General features: G+C 35.5%; 3 protein-coding genes across 5 annotated transcripts; 2 read left to right on the top strand and 1 right to left on the bottom strand.

Moving 5' to 3' along the window:
* The first annotated feature begins 719 nt into the window (after nt 1-719).
* LOC142610053 (late embryogenesis abundant protein At1g64065-like) lies at nt 720-2,850 on the top strand. 2 transcript variants are annotated; one of them, XM_075781764.1, is made up of 2 exons: nt 720-1,440; nt 2,232-2,850. In XM_075781764.1, exon 1 carries the CDS (start codon nt 833-835, stop codon nt 1,421-1,423), a length of 591 nt encoding a protein of 196 aa, XP_075637879.1. In that variant the 5' UTR covers nt 720-832; the 3' UTR covers nt 1,424-1,440; nt 2,232-2,850. The 2 variants fall into 2 exon arrangements, with proteins under 2 accessions (XP_075637879.1, XP_075637880.1); XM_075781765.1 differs by lacking the exon at nt 2,232-2,850 and adding an exon at nt 1,846-2,048.
* A 3,296-nt stretch (nt 2,851-6,146) lies between these two features.
* On the top strand, nt 6,147-6,731 carry LOC142608875 (uncharacterized). Its single transcript, XM_075780533.1, has one exon. It carries the CDS (start codon nt 6,147-6,149, stop codon nt 6,729-6,731), a length of 585 nt encoding a protein of 194 aa, XP_075636648.1.
* Nucleotides 6,732-8,970: 2,239 nt separating this feature from the next.
* LOC142611009 (cyclin-dependent protein kinase inhibitor SMR11-like) lies at nt 8,971-10,566 on the bottom strand. Of its 2 annotated transcripts, none has more exons than XM_075783000.1 (2): nt 10,386-10,566; nt 8,971-9,926 (listed from the first exon to the last, which is right to left on the bottom strand). In XM_075783000.1, exon 2 carries the CDS (start codon nt 9,890-9,892, stop codon nt 9,236-9,238), a length of 657 nt encoding a protein of 218 aa, XP_075639115.1. In that variant the 5' UTR covers nt 9,893-9,926; nt 10,386-10,566; the 3' UTR covers nt 8,971-9,235. The 2 variants fall into 2 exon arrangements, with proteins under 2 accessions (XP_075639115.1, XP_075639116.1); XM_075783001.1 differs by having other exon boundaries at nt 10,405-10,563.
* Nucleotides 10,567-14,298: the final 3,732 nt, after the last annotated feature.

The raw sequence follows: 14,298 nt of genomic DNA, 5'->3' as shown, positions 1-14,298 counted from the left end.
AGTGAGAATGAATGAGGAAGAGAGACTCAGTGCAGATGCGAGAGAGAAAAAACAAGTGAGAGAGGAGAGAGAAAAGTAAGAATAAAAAAATATTAAAAAGTTATACCACATTTGTCCATACTATGCTAGACATAGCAGTGTACTGTAGCATGTCTCATAATTTTAACATATTTAACACACCTTATGAAGGTCCGTTTTTGGTGTTTGGTGTGCCAAATGTCAAATATTTGGCATTTGGCACATTTGCTACGAATGCTCTAAAGTGGGCTCTTTTAATTAAGCATGGCTCACAAGTCCCCACTTCCCCTAACACTGTCACTGGGCTGTGAGCCCTATTAATCATATTCTCCAACTAGCATCCAAATGGAACCTTTTTTTTTTTTTTTTTTTTTGATTAAAGAAAAATGGGTCCAGGGTGATCAATGTGGCTTTTCAGGCGAGACCAATACACAATTAGTGTTGAAACTTATAATGATGGAGTCCACCATAAATGTATGAGGAGAGAACATCATTTTTTCGAGTGCCAAAAACATGTAAGAATTTTTTTAAAATGCTGACACTTGTTACTCCCGTATCTTACCAACGAGGCCATGTCGGTAAATCGAACTTTCTTTCATTCAATTTCCAGTCAATTCATTAATTTAATTAATTAATTATGAAGCAAATCTTAAAATCACAAATTATAAAAGCAAACTTTTTTATCATTTATATTAGGAGTTATTCGAAACTAAAGTAGCCACAAACACAATCGAGAAGAATCGGATATTTTTTGTATAGTCTTTCCTCTTTCCCTAGTGCTTAGTAGCGAGTGACAGACAGTGTATCCAAAAAGATGGATGTCGAGAAAGCGAATCGCAGCAGAAACAGGACTTGTTGCTGTATAGGCACAACAATCTGTATCATCATTGCCATAGTAATCCTCATACTCATATTAGCATTCACTGTCTTCAAGCCCAAGCGTCCCGTGATCTCCTACAACAACATGAGCGTCAAAGACCTCGATGTCTCTTTCGACATAACCAAATTCAAGGTGTACCTCAACGTCACTCTCGATGTCGATCTCTCCGTCAAGAACCCAAACAAGGCCGGTTTCAAGTACTCCGACTCCACCGCCTTTATCAACTACCGAGGCCAGCTCGTCGGCGAAGTCCCAATTCCCGCCGATCAAATCTCCGCCGGCGAGACCAAAGCCATGAACGTCTCGCTCACTCTCTTGGCAGACCGTTTGCTTTCCAACTCCGATATATACTCCGATGTGAAATCTGGTGTGGTGCCACTCAACAGCTACATCAGACTTCCTGGGAAAGTCAAAATCTTGGGTTTTAAGATTCACGCTGTTTCGACCTCGTCCTGTGATTTCTCTGTCTATACCTCCAATCGTACTATGGGAGATCAATCCTGCCAGTATAAGACAAAGTTATAATAATTCCTCACTTCCTAGTAAGTACTACTACTTTCCCTGTTTTCATTTTTTATTCCTATTATTCTGTTCCATCCGTAATTTATTATTATTATTATTATTATTTTTTTTGGATTAAAGAATTTTATTTATTTCATACTGTTGCTAGACATGGTAGACTGGCTCTGGCAGCGTTTCTACTTGCAATTTTTAATTCTAGAATTTTATTTTATAATGAACTATAAATAATAATTATTGCTTACAATTTTTATAATTTCCAATTAGTTTTCTTGTATGGTTCTTCGTTCATCAGATTTTGGGAATTCTAATCTATTATCTGTATTTTGTATACTCATAAACGTAATGAATAAACTCTACACTTGTATTTTGTATGTGGTTCTTTTTAGTTAACGTAAAAATCATTCTTAACTTGTAATTTGTAACAGCTTTTACCCAAGTAGCTCAAAAAGAAAAGAGAAGGAAAAGTCATGAATATCCAAGTTGATCTCTCATCTCTATCCAATGACTTTTGGTGTAGTTCTTTGATAAATTTGTCACTTTGTTGTTGTTCATCTTCTATATATATTTTTAATAAATAATTTGTGAGCAGAATGAGTAAACTGTTATTCAAGATTCAGAGTTCTGATGCTTCCACATCAAATCATATATGCAACTTGTTCACTTCATAGACTCAATAGGAGAGGCTAGCTTCAGTCGTTAGTCATTACTTGTCAAATTAAGAATTACTGTAAATATCATTCATTTTGGGTTCATTATATGGAAGCTTAGTTGGTTTTGTTTCCAAAAAAAAAAAAAAATCTATAATCTCTAGGTTTGGGTTGATTTTGGCACCCAAGTTGGGAGGCACCTTTGGTCAAAGCAAAGCATGTGCTGGGCATGAAGATGATGGTAGGCGGTAGCTAACAAAGTTTGGCACAACTTCGGGGACCCTTTCAAGCATCAAGTACTGTTTCCGAAGAAGTCTCCAGTTCACACCAAATTGATTGGAGTTTGTTATGCTTATGCTAGCAAAGAAAGGAAGGGATGGACCCTTGGGCCCTTGAGCCTTACTAATTTGAAATAGTGGGCAGTGCCCAATTGGCTAGCTTTGATTTTACAAAGATATTCACTGTGGCACAATGAGAGATATCTCATAAAACTTCTAAGGACTATTCTTTCATTGACGTGTGACTTCTATATATTTTGAAAGGATGGGCTTCAAAGAGCTGTCCTCAGCGGCAGGTCTGAACATGACTTGTGTAAACTTATGCTAATGGACAAGACTTATTTCCAATGTATTAGTCCATTTGATAAGCGTCCAGTTTTGGACGCTTGTTTGCATTTTAACATGTTCCGTGTAATTAATGCACTGGACACAATCCCAATTTTTATCCTAAAGCCGAATGGTTATAGAAGTTTTCAACTTATTAAATATAGGCAGACACACATAACCTCTATTAATAGAGACATGTATGAGCATCAACTTATCCAATTTTTTTTATTTTATTTTTTATTTTTTGTTGAAAGTACTGTAAATAAATGTTAAAGTCTAAATAAAATAGGATCCGGTTAATATGTGTCTTTCGAATATTTATTTATTTTTTTCGGGTATTTGTTAATAAACCATTTTAGAAAAGTTTTCATACTATTTTTATAAGAAAAAGAAAAAAATGTCAAAAAATCTTTTTTTTAATATATTTTATTTCCTCATACAAGCTTGCATAATGTGTTTCACTAACAAATGCCTTTAGGGCATTTGTTAACTCTTCTCAATAAAATAGGTTGACTGTTTTTTGTTAAATTAAGAGTGAGACTTGCAATAAAAAAAGTGTTGGAAAATCTGGTTTGCATCTTATACAAAACACACAACGGAAGCAACAAACACAGATCTACTTCATTCATGATTGATAACATGCCCTATGTAAATTTTAGAATTTAAGAACAAAGAGCACCTTGGTGTGGTGAAATTCAAAAAAAAAGATTAGAAGTACTTGGAAACACTTTTCATCTTCACTCCAATTCCACTTTACGCCCAAGAAGTGTGGTCTCTCAATCAATTTCTAAGGGAGAATAATCGAGTGGCTTCTACCCACACATACACACCATTTCAAAGTGATGTATCATCTATAAAATTCTGTATATTTCTTCATTTATAGCTAATTGATTATCTAATTGGGCTGACCTATTGAGAATTTTCAATTGGGTTTTAGTGTGTGGCTTGGAGTGGGACCAAAAGGGAACAAATAAGACTCTAGTTCCAATGAGCCTTGAGCTTTTCTGTCAACTCTTGACAAGTCTAAAGTTACCATTAATTATATTTAATACCACTATATAAATATAATTGCACTCTAGGCCTTATTAATAAATTATATCCCAAGACTTTATTATACATACAATCCCTTCATAAAATATTCGTAGTAATACAAAGTCATGAATGTAGACTGTCACTTTGAAGGTTACCACATCTTAATCCTTGAGTACCCGGTTTAATCCTTTAAGTTATTCATCATATATTTATGAAATCCAATTTCATAAATATATACGTTAGTATCTTCTTACTAAATTGGTTAGGCCCAACACTTTGATTAACCAAACATTATATATTTATGAAATCCAATTTCATAAATATATACGTTAGTATCTCTTTACTAAATTGGTTAGGCCAAACACTTTGATTAACCAAACCCATTAAACTTATTTTAAGGGAATATTTTATATCTCCGTTTAGAGATTATGAATTTTATCTTGAGAATATATGTTCCATCAACACTAAATGTAGTTGCCCAACATACTGAAGTTTTGATCGTGACTTTAGATCTCACTCTTGATATATCAAAACAACCTACACCTTATGATCATGTCCATTATTATCTCAGGATTAAGAGTTCATGCAAATAGAAGTCGTGAGATTTATTGTTCATTTGACAGTCGTTAGGAGAATAATGAATCTTACAGCGGTCCAGTTCAATATGTCTTAACTCTTAAAACAAATCAACATATCAACTAAAAGTCTCCACTTCCATGATCAAGACAAATCATCTTAGTTGATATGTTATAGTCTTCGTAGATGAAATGCCTAATTTCATCACCGAATAAGAACCAAAATTCTAAATTTACAAAGAACTTGTGATCTATATCTTCTGTGATTAAATCATATAAATCACATATTATGTATCTCATGGACTATATAATAATGTCTAAATATTCATGTTACCATTATTTTAGATAATAATAAAACAATTTTATTAATCATAACATTAAATCATACATAATGTCATATATAACATTATACAATAGGATTTAAGGGCACTAATCCTAACAAAAAGAAGTGAGCAAACACCAAGGAGTGGGATTTGTAGTGACTTTTTGACCAAGAAGAAGCTAATGGCCTGTTTGGGAGTTTAGAAAGGGAGGAGAGTAGAGGGGAGTAGAGGGAAGGGGAGTAGTGGGGAGGAGAGTAGAGGAGAATGATTACCCTCCACCTTGTTTGGATGTTTTTATAATTAGTAAGGGGGAAGGGAGTAATTAGCCCTTCCCCTTGTTTTTAACATTGTAATTTTATAAATATAATAAGGGTAAATTAGGTAATTTACTTTATAAATAATTTTATGTGCTCTACTCTCCCTCCAAATCTCTCCAATTTGGGGGAATTAAAAATGAGGGGTTGGAGGTAGTTGAAACCCCTCCAAACCCCTCCAAATCTCTCCCCCTCCTTCCTTAAAAAACTCCCAAACAAGGTAATTGAATTACTCCCCTTCCCTCTACTCTACTCCCCCTCCTTTTTTAAACATCCAAACATGCCATAAAAGTATGACCCTAACTGAAGCTTGAAATAAGCTTCTTTGTTGAGGAAGCTACGTGCCACCAAGACCGCAAATGGTGCATAAATAAGTTTTTTTGCTAAAAATTTGTTGTTAAAAATAGATAAAAGTTAAAAGAAAATAGAATAAGTTGACTGATATTTTGCCGAACGAGCTACACCTAAAAACTAATATGTATTAATTTTGGGCGTGGCTAGAGCAAATTAAAAATTTTATAGTTGAATGATATTAATATTTGGGATAGAACAAATATTAAATTTACAAACGTTTCAGATCTATGTTTTTTTCCCTCTTCTACGTCCAATCTAACAGTAGTTTTCTAGTAGTATGTTTTGCCCTCTATTTTAAAAATTGAAATATTCTTTTCGGTGAAATGGTTAGCTGGTCTATAATAATGAATACTGACCCTACAACTTCTGATTTTCCAAATGAGATGTGACTGACGACTAGCGGAACCGAAAACTCGGTTTGATGAGAGAAAATAGGTGTGGGAAGCAAGTTTTAAGGACATGATATGCCAAAGAAAGAACAGTCGGTGGTTGAAAATTTACTTGTTTTTAGTGGTTTGAAATTGAATAGAGAATAGAGAATTGAGAGTAGAGAGTGCACTAAATTAGGAACCCCCAACCCCTACCTATCTGGATGACTTCCTTTACCAATGGTCTCTCTTACTTGATGATAGCTGGCCACTCTCAGCATTTAAAGGGCCCACTTCCCCAACTGTATACTATTAATGCACCCCATGTTTTTATTCTCCTTCCCTTCCACAAAACCCATCTAAAATGATTTCTCTCAAATACTAAAAACTCAGAACCCAAAAGATGTACCAAAAGATGAAAGAAAATAAGAATGAGCACGAACAAAACCAAAACCAAAACCAAAACCAAAGCCAAGACCAAGATCAAAACCACATTCTCCCCAATGACATGAAACGAAAGAGAAAACGCCGATGTCTTATGGCATTAGGTATACCACTAATCTTGATCTTCCTGCTATTCATCATTATCTTGATATTAGCCCTGACCGTGTTTAAGACGAAATCACCAAAGACCACGCTCGTCTCCGCCTCTCTTGATGGTGTTGCTCCTAGTGTCTCATTACCTTTCGCTCAGATTGAACTCAACATCACTATTGACCTCAAGATCCTTGTCAAGAACCCAAACCACGTCAGCTTCAAGCACGGCCAAGGCAAGAGTTACTTGTTATATGAAGGAAATCAGGTGGGAGAGGCTGATATATACCCTGGTAAGGTTCCTGCGACGGGTTCCGCCACACTTCCATATAGGCTTACGCTCGAGGCAGATAAGCTAGCTTCCAATTTGACAGGTTTTATCACTGATGTAATAGGGGGCCAACTCGTTATGCAAGCAGATACCAGAATTCCGGGCAGGATTAACTTCTTAGGGATTTTCAAAAAACACGTCGTCGTTGTATCTGAATGCCAACTGCAAATTGCTGTTCTAGACATGAACATCACGGATAAAGCTTGCAAGGACAAGACTAAGTTCTGAACGTACGTATGAAGCACTCTATAGACAAAATCCATTTTTATCCCCCTCTAAAGGTTTGAGTCTTTTGCATCTGTTATCTGTGGAAGTGGGAGGGTGCTTCTTCGGTTAAGGTACGCTGTGTCAACTTCGGACTTCAGACTTTGAAGGCCATTGCATCATAAAAAGAAGACTCAAACGATCTGTATCTATAGTCGGTGAAATAAACTAATATACTTGGTAGTAGGTACTGAGAGGTAAGTTGTCATACTTGGCAAACGGTGTAGTGAAGCAATATTCCTAGATATTGTTACCACATCTTTTCTTGTGGCCACTTTTTGAATATGGAATCCACCCACCAAAGCTCAGACAAATCCACCCATGCACTTACAATATCCGTTTAAGCCTTTTTATGATATTTGGTTACAAAATAGAACTTCAACCACCATTGTTGTGGACCTGTGATTTGAAGCAGACAAAGATGCTTGTTTTTTATTGATAAATTTAGGCTTAGTGACAGATCTTTATCTAACTAAGGTAGTAATAAATTAGTATTGTTATTCAAATTGATCCCTATGTTTTAGGATATGATTAGTTTCTATGTTTTAGGATTTGTTGATGAGGTTATCTCATGCTTGGCTATTTATGTATGTTAAATGCATTTATGAGAATTAAGCAGAAAAATAACCAAAAACTGATTAGCTTCTATGCTTTAGGATTTGTTGATGAGGTTAACTCATGCTTGACTATTTATGTATGTTAAATGGATTAATGAGAATCAAGCAGAAAAATAACCAAAAAATGTCTATTTCCTCTCTTAAGTTCAGGAAATTAGTCATCTCGAATTGACTACACTTTCTTTTATTTCACAGTTCACAACATTATGCTTGCAAGTTTGTCTAAAATCGTCATATAGAATGACAAGAATGAAAAGATCTTAATAAGCTGCTGAATGTTTCCTATTCCACAACCCCATTAATTAGAGAGTGAACACATGCAGACTAAGTTTGAACTCAAAGCCTTGATCAAGGTCTCTATAACCAATAGAATCATTTTCATATTTTCAAAAATCCAGTTGTTGTTGTATGCTTTTCACAGAACACAATCCACATCCAAGGCATTGCTGGTACAAAATTAAATATAGTAACAAAATTAAAGGCAGAAAGAAAACAAAACACGCTAACATTCAATTTACAAAACATACTGATCCAAACCATACCGATCCATATTATTGCATTTTACAAAAAATAATGATCCAAACCAGCAATTGTGCCATATTTATTCTTCAGCAAACTATAAAATAAGGTAAAACCATTTAAGATAACAAAATACTGAGTATTCATTTCTTTACTGCATACAAAATTCTTCACCCCCACCCATTATTTCATTTTACAAACCATGATCCAAACCAGCAATTGTGCTATATTTATTCTTCAGAAAACAATAGAGTACAGTAATAACAGTTTAAGATAACAAAATATTGAGTATTCATTTCTTTATTGCATACAAAATTCTTCAACCCCCCCCCCCCCCCCCCCCCCCCATTCGCACTTTATCTTTCACAAACGCACATGTACATGTACATTTCTCATATTTAAAACAAAACCACCCGAGGCTGATGCGAAAATGAAGGTAAGAACATTAGTCTTAAACATCTTTCTTGCTTTCAACTATGAAGGTACATTTCTCATATTACAACTATGGAATATTAGTCCTAAACATCTTGCTTTCAAAAAATTGAGGAACATATAGAGGCAGCAGAGATAGTAATTAGAAACAAAGTGGAAGATCATGGACATTGCAATTAATTGAATATTGTCAAGAGTGGTAGGGAATATTAAAGAGGAGGTAGCAAACTATAGCATACCTGCTTCTCAATACATTGTACTTCGACAGCACTGACTTCTTACAGGATGGTGGAAGCAAATCTTATTTAAGTCAAGGGTTAAGCTAGAAAGAGAGAGAGAGTGAGAGGAGAGAGGGGGGGGGGGGGGGGTTGGACGTGGAGCCCTTCAAGATAAGCCACATTCTTTATTCAATGACGTAGGTGTTCATAATTATTCAAGAAGTGTCTTCATTCTTATCAATTAAATTCAAAATCTAATCAGGCATCCTGATAATGAATCTACACCACGATATGGATTTATTTGCAAAACCAAAAAGTTGCCAATTCTGTTTTTAAACAATGCCACTCAATGAAAAGAAATAAAAGCCTGAAATTGTAACCAGAATATAACAGATAGGATAAGATGCAGACATCATGTTTGGCAGTAGAAGACTGGAAGGCAAGCTGATTTTAACTTAAAAATAATGAAAGAAATTGCTATACAATGTGACTACTACAGTCTAAACTTGGTCAGACAGTTATTTCCTATTAAACCATATTCTTTCAGAACCCCAAGTTACTATAATTTAAAGGCAAAATTGTTGGGGTGTTATAAAGCTAGCCCATATGCATCTATGAAAGATCAGTTACCAGGGGTCTGTGATATTCCCTGCATTATAATCACCACAAGAGGCCATCTACATCAGAATTCAAGCTTTCTACATAAGCCCAAATCAATGTTCCTTGATTGCCCAGCAGGCTTGATGGGAGGCCCAGGACAAGTATCAGCAATTCCAGTTAAACGTGGTGCAAAAGGTGGTGTTCTACAACCATCAGAATCCAAATATACATTTGAAATTTCAGAAGCAACATCCTCGGTCTGCTTTGAGAGTATAGCTTCCAAGAGATTCTCATAAACCGATTCAAACATCACTTCATCTGAAAGGGGTTCAGCACCATTTCCACAATCCCCAGCTTCCACAGCTACGACAGAAGAATGAAAATCCAGGCGGCGTGCAACAATGCCCTTAGGCTCATGGGGGTACTTATTACATAGAGGAGCCAATGCCTTGTCATCTGGACCGGGGGCAAATGGGTCGAAAACACCATCCTTTGGCGTCCGAGGGCTACTATCATCAGTCGGGTCATCCTCTCTATTGCTGTTACTGTTAGAATCAATGGGAAAATCCCCAATCTCTCTATCTGAATCAGGAGTGATAGGACCTAGTGAAACAGTACCATCAAGAACCGCTGGCGCCTCAGTAACATTCTCACGAGTTTCGATCTGACAAACCTCATCGGATTTTACTGCAGAATTTACTATTTTCTTAGATTCCTCAGGAGGAGATTCTGAATCCATAAGTCCCGGACCAGCAATTATGCAAAATAACCAACTGAAATAAAGCAAAGGTTGGATTTTTATTAACGTTCGGCTAAAATTTCCTTCACAAAGTAGAAGAATCTAAATTCAAAAAACGCCACGCTGTACAACCCTAGTAGGCTAGTATAAACAAAATAGTATGTCATATAATATTACATCAAAATTGAGAAATGTTATTCTTATTCGTTTGGGAATAAAACGAATAAAACTCAAGGAAATCTTAGATACAAAGGAAAGAAATCTGAAAGCGAATCCTTTTATTTCCAGAGACACTATCTTGAAGAAATCTTAAATACCTAAAATAATAAGGGGCAAGAAAAATCCAAAGCAACAGGAAATTTTCAGATACGAAAAGATTTGAAGAATTAAAATCTAAAGATTCAGAACAAATAACCAAAATCCCCGGACGCCTCTGAATAAACATACACACACCTAAAAAAAAAAACAACAATAATAACAACATTAATAATACCTGAGAGTGAGAGTATTACGGTTGAGAAAGATTTGGCCCAAAAATGTAGCGGAGCGGCGATTGGAGGAGCAGAAACCAAAAAGTGTCTCTAGGGATTCTGTTTCTAACTACGAACTCCAAACTGGCCAAAGCCAAAGCCAAAGCCGAAGCCAAGTGCTAGAGTCCACGTGCGCATCTATCTATGTGTGTCTCTGCTTTTTATATGTCTTTGCATCATAGTCCGATTATGTTTTACAGTCTTTTACTTCAACCGTTGGATTTTTATTTTCATTAAAACTATCGAAAGATCGGGACCCACTTGATTCGCAACCTCACTTTAATATGAGCATCAACCATCTGATATTTTATTACGTGTCTGATTAAACCATCTTCTTCTCAATTCTTTAGCTCAAACTAATTTCATTGAATCAATCTTACCGTTGTAAATTTTAACTTACCTAGTTAACCCAATCCCCCAAAAAAAGAGAGGGAGAATATTCTTCAGGTACTTATCCAAAGTGTACAGAGCCATAATCAATTTAATTAATTAATGGATTACTGTAATATAAACTAGTATTATCTTTTGTATTAGTACGGAATTGAATTATAGCCGTCCACTTTGGGGGGCCAGGTCAAAAATTGACAACTCTAAAATGTGGTAGGCTCCTTTGGCCAAGGTATGAACTCCAAAGTCAAGCTTCCCGCGTCCTTGCATAGAGTAACATTAGATCAGTTCATATTTAAATCAAATAAATAAATAAATCATTAAAAAAAAAAAAACAATATTAGCTTTAGTTTTACTTCTTCAATATGTCATAATAAAACCAAAATCCATGGGTGATATTTGTAAAACCTTATGAAGCATGCTACTATTATTATTATTGTCTATTTTATTTGAAGTATTCGTTTTCTTTTGAATAAGTTCTATGATTTTTTTTTTCTTGCTAACTATTTTTTTATATTATTATTTATAATTCTATAGTTACAACCGGGAGAGAGGGGGGATTTTGAATGTCTTAGAAATACTAGAAGATACTAGCCTAGTTGAGCTTGCTAACTAGTTTAGTTCCAGAGAAGTATTATGTTATCATATTTTCATAACAAAATATAGGTAGTAAGTTTTTACTATTTTTAATTTAAACCTATCACTTAATTACTTTTTTACTTACCAATAATAGTTAGTAATAATTTGTCACTTAGGATTTATTTGTAAAAGTGTTGTAGACATAACATTTCTCTTGGTTTAATGAATTACTCCTAGTATATATTAAAGATAAAAATGTAGTAGTCCTTTAGCACCTTCAAAATTTATTAATCTCTCATAAAAATTGAATTTAATTACGTCTTAAATGTGCATACCAAAGGCTTAAATGTTAATAGTTATCTTTAACTTAATTTGCATTGGAAGTTGGATATGAACTAAACAAAATCAAGATTTTAAAGGAAAATAAAACATGGAAAATTAATTAAACACATACCATGAGTATTGGGCTACCCATTTTTACCTACCAACCATATAGCATCTCTTCTCAAGAATCTCAACCACCTCACATCTTTAGTATGATGGTCACTCTATGATAGGCCAAAAATGTATTGATCCCTTGTGATGAATTAACTAATTAATTAGCCAAGTGAATTAATTATGTTCAATTACATACAATGAGCGTGGTAGCACAAACAAATCACTGATTAACTAAATATGCAGCGGAAATTAAATGACACGGTGATTTGTTTACGAATGAGGAAAACCTACACGGCAAAAACCCCATCGGGTGATTTTAAGGTCACCACTCCCGAGAATCCTCTATTATCAAAATAAGCGGTTACAAGTAAAGGAATCCTAGTACCTTATACCAACCTACAGTTAAACCCTTACCCCAATACCTAATTGGACTTGTTCTGTAGTGATAATCTCTCTTTGTATTGCACGGCTCCCAGTACGTGACTAACCAATAGATGTGCGGATCCCAGTACGTGACTTGATCACCAACTTGAGAAGGATGTTGGCTGCAAAGTTCTTCTATTCTTCAACACATGAAGATCACAAAGTTGCTTGGTCACAAAACCCTACGGTGTACAAACACAGCAGCTTCTTTCAAGAACTAGGGCAAACTAGGTTTTCTGGTCACACTTGAGGAATTATGCTCTTGTGCAATTATGCTCTTGGCTGTGCAACTTGATACGACCCTTAAAATAATCCTTATATATGTTTAGGGCTGTGAGAAAAGAAAGCACAAATACATAATCACAGATTGGATGAAAAACAGAACTGAAAATCTGAATTTCATAAACCTCGACAAATACCCTAATTGTCGAGCAGCTGTTGAACCTCGGGCTGAAACTGCTCTTTTAAACCTCGATAGATGCTAGCTGTCGAGCTTTAATGAACATTACTTCTTCACTTGTTTCTTGGACAAACTTGCATGGCTTTTACACTTGAACTTGAAACCTTATTTCTTGAAGCATTAAACACATCCTAGATCTACCCAATTTCAAGTAAAGTGTGTTTAGTCAAAGGATTAGTCAATACATAAAATGTTGACATATGTTCCTAACATCCAATTACATATGTCCTAAAAATCGCCTCCTTTGGCAATCCGTGACAAAATCACAACAAACAAATGAACATATGAGAGGAGTCATAAATTACTCAACTCATACTCACTTGTTAAATACAATAAAATCTATTCTAACACAAACTCTTGAAAAACTTTGAAAGAAGAGAGTTTATGGCAATGAAGACTTTGACAACCTGTGTTTTTGAAATACTTAAACAAAACTCATCAAGGCATCTTTGTGTGAAATAGAATAAAAAATTGCATACAAATAATAAGAAATATGTGTATAAAGGGAGAAAAGAAACAACACATGGAGAGATAGGTGAAATAACATATATCAACATATATATAAAGCAAATATAAGTACAATGTATATCAAATGGTCACAAGACCTAAGGTACAAGAAGAATATATCTAAAATATAAAGAAAAGAAAAAGATACATCAAAATCCTCACTACATCTCTCAAAAATATGAATACTCCCCCTAATAGAAACCTCCTATACTAGCCCTCCCCCTATGAGTCTAACTACTCTCATATCCAAAAATTACTCCCCCTTTTTGTCATGAGTGACAAAGGGTAAGTGTATCAAGTAGACATCTCGACAGCATTGGAAGAGTTAGCACCATCATTCTCAGTATCACCATCATCATCCTCATCCTCAAAAGCCTCTGGAGTTGGAGGAGGAGAAGCAGCGAAGCCACCCATGACAGCCTGTTGTTGTGTAAAACGACCAACACGGGTGTTCACCTGACACAACTCATCACTGAGAGTGTCGAGGCGAGCATCCATGCTCTTCAAGCTGTACCATGATGTCCTCGAGTGTCACATCGCCCGTAGAAGAAGAAGGGGCAGATGTGGATGGAGCTGTAGAAGCTGGAGGAATCGTCGATCCGGACCGCCTTGATCGTAGCTACGCCTTGCTCCATTTAACGATAGCGGCGTCTATGACACGTATGACATGTAAGTGGTCGGAAACAGGAAAGGGAATAGAAAAATGGTGTAAAATCCTCGTAATAGCAGAAGGGAAGATGAGATTATCACGGGTTGCCATATCCTTATAGACATCTATGAGTGAAAGAATGAAATGAGAGGGAAAGTCTATAGTAAGATGCTCAATGAGGGATAACAAAAACCTAGCACGAGGCTCTGTAATAAAGTTATAATGAGAGAAATGATGCAAAATAAAGGTCATAACCATGTTAATGAACCTAAGACCTTTAGTAAAGGTTGAATAAGAAGTGAACTGACGCTCACCCCAATCTGAAGGACGCTCACAAAAAGAGGAAATAAGCTCATCTTTAGACACGGTCTTAAGATGATCACAACCAAGGTAGTCAGGATGCGCTACCCGAGGGACATGGAGCACCTTGGAT

This window comes from Castanea sativa, chromosome 9 (assembly GCF_040712315.1).
Source record: "Castanea sativa cultivar Marrone di Chiusa Pesio chromosome 9, ASM4071231v1".
Taxonomy (NCBI): domain Eukaryota; kingdom Viridiplantae; phylum Streptophyta; class Magnoliopsida; order Fagales; family Fagaceae; genus Castanea; species Castanea sativa.
Note: the sequence above shows the minus strand (reverse complement) of the source record. Positions and strands in the feature narration are given on the sequence as shown.